Genomic DNA, 7743 nt, shown 5'->3' on the forward strand with positions numbered 1-7743 from the left:
GTATGGGGAGTAAGGGAGGGGCGGAGGCGGTTGATATTGCGTAGGTGGAAGTAAGCAGACCGGGTGATGTTATTGATGTGAGATTGGAAAGAAAGTGTGCTGTCGAGGATGACGAGGAAATACTACCATCTGCTGGTGATAGAATGAAATGTCAGCTTGTTTACTTAAAATGTTGGAAAGTGAAACTGAAAGGTGATTAGACGCTATTCCAGGTAGAAGGACGTGGACTATTAACACGGATCGTATGGACTGATCACACAGCTTTGGTGAGTCTTGCTGTTAAAGGATCATTCACACCAGAGGAAATGGCTGAGAGAGATCTTCTTGAAAGTTTCCTGACCTGCCACGTGTGTTCAGAGACTTTCAGTGATCCTGTGTCTCTGAGCTGCAGCCACAGCTTCTGTTCAAGCTGCCTGCAACGATTCTGGGAACAAGCTAACAACAAAAACTGTCCCACTTGTAAAAGAAAATCCTCCAAAGAACTTCCACCGCTGAACTTCACCCTGAAGGGACTGGCTGACTCCTTTGCCAAGCGACAGAAAACTGGATCACCTGAGACAGAAAAGGGAGAGGAGAAGGTGGAGTTGGTGTGTAGTAAACACCCAGAAGAGGCTAGGCTGTTCTGTGAGGATGAAGATCGAGTTGTGTGTCCTGTCTGTGAGTTTTCTCTCCACCAGGGTCACAAGTTGATTCCTATAGAACAAGCAGTTAGAGACCTGAAGGACCGGATGAGATCTGACTTGGAGTCTCTGAAGGACAAGAGGGTCAAACACAAACAAGTGGAGGAAACATACGATGGAATGATTCAACACTCCAAGAAGCAGCTGTTGTCCACGGAGACACAGATCAGAGCAGAGTTCAACAAGCTGCACCAGTTCCTGAAAGAGGAAGAGCAGTCCAGACTGGCAGCTCTGAGGGAGGAAGAGGAGCAGAAGGGGAAGAGGATCAGCAGAGAGATGAAGGTGATCCAGGATCAGATCTCCTCTCTGTCAGACAGTATCTCTGCCGTTGAAGAAGACCTGCAGAAAGACAACGTGCCGTTCCTCAGCAGTTATAAATCCACTCAGACCAGAACCAGAGTCCAGACCTCACTGTCAGATCCACAACCGGTCTCAGGAGCGTTGATAGATGTGGCCAAACATCTGGGCAACCTGTCCTTCAGGGTCTGGGAGAAGATGAAGGATGTGGTCCACTTCAGTCCTGTCATTCTGGACCCAAACACTGCACACTCCAGTCTCTGTCTGTCTGATGATCTGACCCAGGTGAGACATGGAGACACAAACCTGCAGATTCCTGACAATCCAGAGAGAAGCTCTAAGTATGCCGACGTTCTGGGCTCTGAGGGCTTCAGCTCAGGGAAACACAGCTGGGAGGTGGAGGTGGGAGACCATCCAGACTGGTTGGTAGGTTTGGCTAAAGAGTCATATGACAGGAAGGTAGAGACAACTGCTACACCAAAATATGGAATCTGGTGTTTATTTTATCGCGGGGGAAAATACACTAATGGAGCTGGTAAGACTGTCAGAGTGAAGAAGAGTCTCCAGAGGATCAGAGTCCAGCTGGACTATGATGGGGGGCAGGTGTCTTTCTACAACCCTGAAGACATGACTCACATCTACACTCACAGAGACACTTTTACAGAGAAACTCTTCCCCTGGTTGAGTATCAAACGAGCTGGTGATGCTAAAACAGCTGATATCAAAATGTGTCAAAGTGAGGTTTCTGTGATGTTCAGGGAGGGAGGTGAGCTCTCAGCGACTCATTAGGATTTCAGAGTGGTGGTCGTCGTTTGTTCAGGTTTTTAAAGAAAATCTTTCATTTGAAACCAAACATAATGATTTACTGTTCAGAATGGAACAAAAAGTGAATGTTGATGTAATAATCTCCCTGTTTCCTTTCTACCAAGTGTGACTGTTGATTGTCAGACATATTCTATATATTACTTTAGTTTCACGTATTTGAACAAAAGTGCAAGAAAATGTAACATGTCCATCAAATACACTTAAAGGTTGAGTAGGTGATTCTATCCAGAAATACTTTCTGTTATATTTTCCTATACACCTCATGGTTGTAAACATAACGTTTGTCCCTAATTCAATCTTCCATTTTTTTTGGAGCAACCAACAGACAAACGTGAGGAAAGTGAAGAGACAGTGAGAGAGAGACAGAGAGGGAGCTGCGAGCCGCAGACAGACAGTTTTATTTTGCTTTGTTAAAAACAACTTACGGCAGCTAAATAACGCTCAGCTTTGTTGTTCACCTGATGTGTTGTTCATGAAGGGGTGTGTATGAGAAGAGATATTACATGTGTTCCTCTGCTTTGTGATGATGTGTTTTGTTTGCTCTGATGAGGATATTAAACTTCTTGCATGATTCTTGCCTTGTTGTTATTGTGTCTATATGGGTGCATGTGCTTTGGGAAGTCGTAGTGCACACCAGCAAATAGGGCTTCCCTGAAAGCCACTGTGTAATTCAAACCCAGGCTAAATAGTGTCATTGTTTTTATTTAAATATTTTTGGATAAAACATCTTTACACGCGGACTGTTAGTCGACAGTGTGCTACTCCACACGGTTATAGATATAGAACGGAAAACAACATGATTTGGTTCAAAGATGTCCACAGGGACCATTTCAGAAAATGAATGGATATGACACATTTGGAGCGTCTGTAAAAATGTCAGAAAACATCAGGTCCAAAGTCTTAATTAATAAAACACAAACTGTACACATAACTATAAAGACGTTAAAGTGATGGACACTTTAAAAACCTGGAGTTTACAATGAACACATTTTACACAATGTTAGAAGCTTAAAGTTGTCAAGTGTGATCACTTGAAAGAAAAGCCGGTTGTGCCAGTAAGCACTCAACTTACTCCCTTTTGTAATGTTTTACTCCTTGTCAGCATGTTTGATAAGACTGGTAGGTGGACATGACATTGATATAGTAACACAATAAATCAATGCATACAGTTTTTGCCACACATTCATCAGAAATAGATCCAGCTTTTTAAAATCATATCCGTCTAATCCATTGATCTACAACTGTTGGCTGCAAAGACCTGACCTTATCTTTGAATTGTCGATGTTGAATTCTAAAGTTTGCCAGCAGTGTTCCCCTTAATCTTCATCTCTAACAAGAATCTTTATTGTATTGTTTGCAGAGCTTCTGTTTGTTCTCCTGGGTTTATGTTTCCTGTCTGTCAAATGGAGACAAACGTAGTGTTGGGGATGTATCAGGAGCAGATTTGGTTATCAACAGCTAATTATTAATGTCAATATGATTATCGATATCAATAATTATATTTAATATATTATTATGATGTGAGGGAAATTCCTATTTAATCATGTATTTTTGTGGGCAAATGGCTGTCTGTCCTCAATGCGTATTGCAGGACCATTTGTCACCCGGGGCGTCGCCAGACAAGCCCACTGATGCAGGATAAGACAATGACCCTTTGATCAAACACAACTTCTGGGGACACCTGGAACGGGGGCTGTAGGATGTCAGACAATATATGTAAATTCAACTGCATTATAAGTCCCAACAGAAACAGTGACTCTTCAGTGATTTCTGTGTCACACTGGGAATGGCTCATGGTGCAGCATTAAAAGATCTTCAGATTCGGATATTATGTCTTCTGGTATTTCATTGCCAAACTCTCACCTGCACTAGACTAAACTGGTATTTCAGTTGCAACAACGATGATATAATCATGAATACAGGGCACCACCCTGGGATCAGGGAAAAGATAACCTAAAACTGTATTCAGTCTCAATATAAAGGTTTATACTCACATGCCAATCATCGTGATCATTGGCATAGAAGTATAAAAACAATCGAACAATTAAAAAGGCGTGAAATTCAAGCACTAGCCTTCACAACCTGCTGTTATCCAGTGACATATACACAACAAGCACAAGAGACCGCTAGTTATAATATAATAAGATTCATTAAAATCAGTAATAATGATCACAATCAATAACACTGCAATTAACAAAGCCTTACTACCTAACTACCTAAAACACAAAGCTAAGCTAAACAAAGGAGGAGATCCACGTGGAATGTGTGTGCGTGCGTGCGTGTGTGTGTGGAGACTCGGCGGTCTGTGATCAAAACTTAAAACACGTTAACAAGAATTACAAGTGTAACCCACCTGGCGTGTGTTCCACCAACCCTGCAGGTATGTCTAATGTCTAGGTTCTAAGAGGAGACTGAAAGTAAAATAGAGCAGTAAAGTAGTAAATGAAACTTTTTTATTTCTTCCCACAATAACTCACACCAACAGCTAAACCGTTTAAATTCACTGTATTGGTTTCTGTTTCAATGTTTAACAGTTTGTTTCACTTTTTTCCGGTATTCACCTTTAAGTTAAACAATAGCTTTAAATGGATTTTTTTTCACTTCAATACACTTTTTTATATTTGTAACGAGGACCTTTAACCTGGTACACAATTGGGCATGACAAAATTTAAACATACATCTGGCCCAATTTGAAGTTAAATTATCAATACCAAAACAAATATGGCAAATAATTGTTAGATAAATCGTTGAGACCCAACCAAAATAAAAAACAAAAAATTGAGATCTCAATGAGCAAAAAATGTACTCTTGTGTCAACAAGTTGAGTATGAGTCAGTCTTTGGTTACTCAACCCAAGTTTGTGAATGTTTCAGTTTATTTTGAGTGCACTCAAGTTTCCTACCACCCTTTATGAGAAAGACTGTCCATCCTGGTTACAGACGATGAAGGCTGTGAGGTGAGTAGAGGGGAGGACTGAAGATGATGGGGATGATGACTGGAGATCCAGTGAGCAGTGATGGAGGGGAATGATGAGGGGGAACCAGAAAGCAGCAGAATGAAGGCAGCTTGAGCACTCAATCCAGTTTGTAGAACAGCTCAACAAAAAACCAGCCTGCACAAAACGTGCAGGGAAAATTAATAATTGTCCTTATCAAAAGTCCAATGTGTTGTCTCTTTCTTTCTTTTTTTATCTCTCAGAGTTACACACACTATCACACAATCCCTCATACTTCACATAATAACATTTCACTCACATATATGCTTTAACTTTTGCATCCATATGCTTAATAAAAAAGCTCACAAAGAATATATTCACACATTAAGCACATAATATTAACCATGTCTGCTAAATTATCTGAATTAGCTGACCAACAGGCCTAATTAGCATTTTTTCACAGTATTTACACATTTCCAAAATAAACACACCATTCGTAATATCACCATGAGCTTATCAGCTTATCCCGACTGGTTTTTTTTAACACAATAAATCCACAGTTTGAAGTTATAAACCTTTTTCAAGTTATCAACCAGAATGCTAATTCACCGGGCTAGTTGAATGTGCTAATTCGCCGTGTTTGCTAACAGCTAACTCACCGGGATATTCAATAGCCACGTCGTTCGGACGGGTCAGGAACCTCCGCGACGTCGGACGACTTCTCTTTCCACGGTCAAAAAACTCTTCTAACGTAGCCTTTCTACTTCCTACTTTAAAGACAAGTAGTGAACTATTGTTTTGTGCTAATAACAGCTCTCTGCTGATGCTGCTAAGCTCACTCTCCACACACGTGTCTGTCGTTTTTTCGGACTGGAAACACTCGTCAGTGCACCACTTCCTATCACTCAGTTACACCACTAGGTGGCAGCGGCTAGCCACCAAACCTGAAAACTTGGATAATCTGAACTAGAATGGCTGTTCAGACTGCCGGGCTACACAAGCATATCCTACACTATCAAACGTATGTCTCTGCCCAGACAGATAGCCTCTTACTTTGTCGATGTGCGTAAGTCCGTCTTGTGCGGCGGCGATGCTTCTTGACGTGGCGGCGGGCTGTGGTTTGCGAGTCCTCGGCGGCAGCGGGGACGCGACGAGTCGGTGGAGTCCAGACGAGAGAGGGTGTAGCAGTTGTCTCTCGATGGTCGACTCCAATGAAGAAAACAGTTTGTGTTCCTTCCTTCCGTGGGCAACAATAGAATCACACAGCTTGGCGATTTAGTCAGCTGACTTCAGACAGGAGCGGGGCGCAGAGGTTATCCTTCCGACTGGTCACTGAAACAAAGGAACCTTTTGTTCCTCTTCTTCAGGCAAACAAAGAATCGCGCGGGTGCGGCGATCTCTCAGGATCCAAAAACGAGTAAAAGAAAAGGGGCGAGTCGCGGAAAACGGGGGGAAAACAGTCTGTTGCTCGTCTAGCGAGTTTGGGAAAAGACTGTGGCCTAAGACAAAGGAAACGCTGCAGATGTTAAAAGTTAATCTCCTGTTGCAGCGGTGTGCTGCGGTGGAGGAGCTCACCCCCTGTTGCAACGTCGTGTTGCGATGGAAGAGAGAGTTCTTAAGGCGGCGCCAGGTTTTATACCTCACGGCTGCTCCCGGGGACCCCCTGGGGTACCTGTGGTTGTCAGCCAATAGGGCACCAGTTGTGTGACGTTGCACTTCGCACCTTGGTGAGAAGTGAAACCAAAATGGCGGTTGTAGTTTTTTATTATCCCCTTTGTCCCTTTGTTCTGACCGCATGTGAAGGCTCCTGGGCCTGCGTAGGCCGCTTTTTGTAGTCCTGATGGTGAGGTCCCTTCAGTAGCCACTAGCTATGTTTGACTCCATTTCACCAATCAAACGTAGCCAGGTAGTCACATGACAGAACACAAAACCACCGGCCAGGTATAACTTTTCTTTCTGCTGGTGCTCTGTGGCGGGCCACGCTAACATCCACGCCTCCCTCCGTCCTCCTGGTATTCTTATGACAAAGTCCACACCGGTGTGAACTTTGTCATGTTTTATCATGTTTCTGATAATAAGGATTGTAATCCCTAAAAGAACACAGCTTTGGTGAGTCTTGCTGTTCAAGGATCATTCACACCAGAGGAAATGGCTGAGAGAGATCTTCTTGAAAGTTTCCTGACCTGCCACTGTTAAAATAATTACCCGTTGGTATAGAACTGGAGGAAGGAGATCGGAGTCAGCTCAAGGTCCAAACAGGGATTTAATCTTGATCAAGAGGAGAATTCACAGAGCAACATGCTGGTCTGTTACTAAGTGTAGACTCAAAGTGTTGTGAGACGAACATGATATTTATCCATCTTCTTGTGGGCGTGTGTTCACTCAGTTCACAGGGATGGATGTCGTAAACTCCGATGTTTATCTAAACCTTGCATGGGTCGCAAACCCCACCTGGGTCATAAACCACACCTATGTCGCAAAACACCCATGGGTTGCAAAACACACACAAATGGCCACAGGCCACAGGTCACAGGTCACAGGACACAGGTCACAGGACACATTTACATTCACCAAACCTTCTCATGTGTAAGTCTTCAGTTCAGATATCTCTCATCAAGAAGTACAAAATTTCCATATCATATCCCTCCTGTTTATGCTGATTCTAAGCATAATCATAACATAAATTTTGTGAAGTGTGAGAGCGAAAACCCTATCAGGCAGTTCAAAACATTCTTATTATCCATTATCCTTCTAGAAAGGGAAACTCTCTCACGGTCCCGCTGCCCCGGCAACCACCCGCAGGTACTCCATTTAACAAGGCACAGAAATTATATAAAAATAAGCATAAATTCAAAAGCATTTTGATTACATTGTTGCCCCCAAAAACAAAACATAAATGTCCTCGCCAAGCTAGTCAACCTATCGGGCTTGGCTACGGACCTATCCCTACCTAATTAAACTATCCCTTGCACGTAAAAGAACAAAAACAATGGGGTCTCCTTCAAT

At 42.8% G+C, this 7743-nt stretch overlaps 1 protein-coding gene across 1 annotated transcript; it reads left to right on the forward strand.

The window, feature by feature from the left end:
* Positions 1-305: 305 nt before the first annotated feature.
* LOC311010241 (zinc-binding protein A33-like) lies at positions 306-1815 on the forward strand (the record flags this gene model as incomplete). Its single annotated transcript, XM_084040783.1, has 1 exon — positions 306-1815. One exon carries the CDS (start codon positions 306-308, stop codon positions 1764-1766), a length of 1461 nt encoding a protein of 486 aa, XP_083896909.1. The 3' UTR covers positions 1767-1815.
* Positions 1816-7743: the final 5928 nt, after the last annotated feature.

The sequence above is a fragment of the Eutrigla gurnardus genome (assembly GCF_963514095.1).
Source record: "Eutrigla gurnardus genome assembly, contig: SCAFFOLD_54, whole genome shotgun sequence".
In the NCBI taxonomy this organism is placed as follows: domain Eukaryota; kingdom Metazoa; phylum Chordata; class Actinopteri; order Perciformes; family Triglidae; genus Eutrigla; species Eutrigla gurnardus.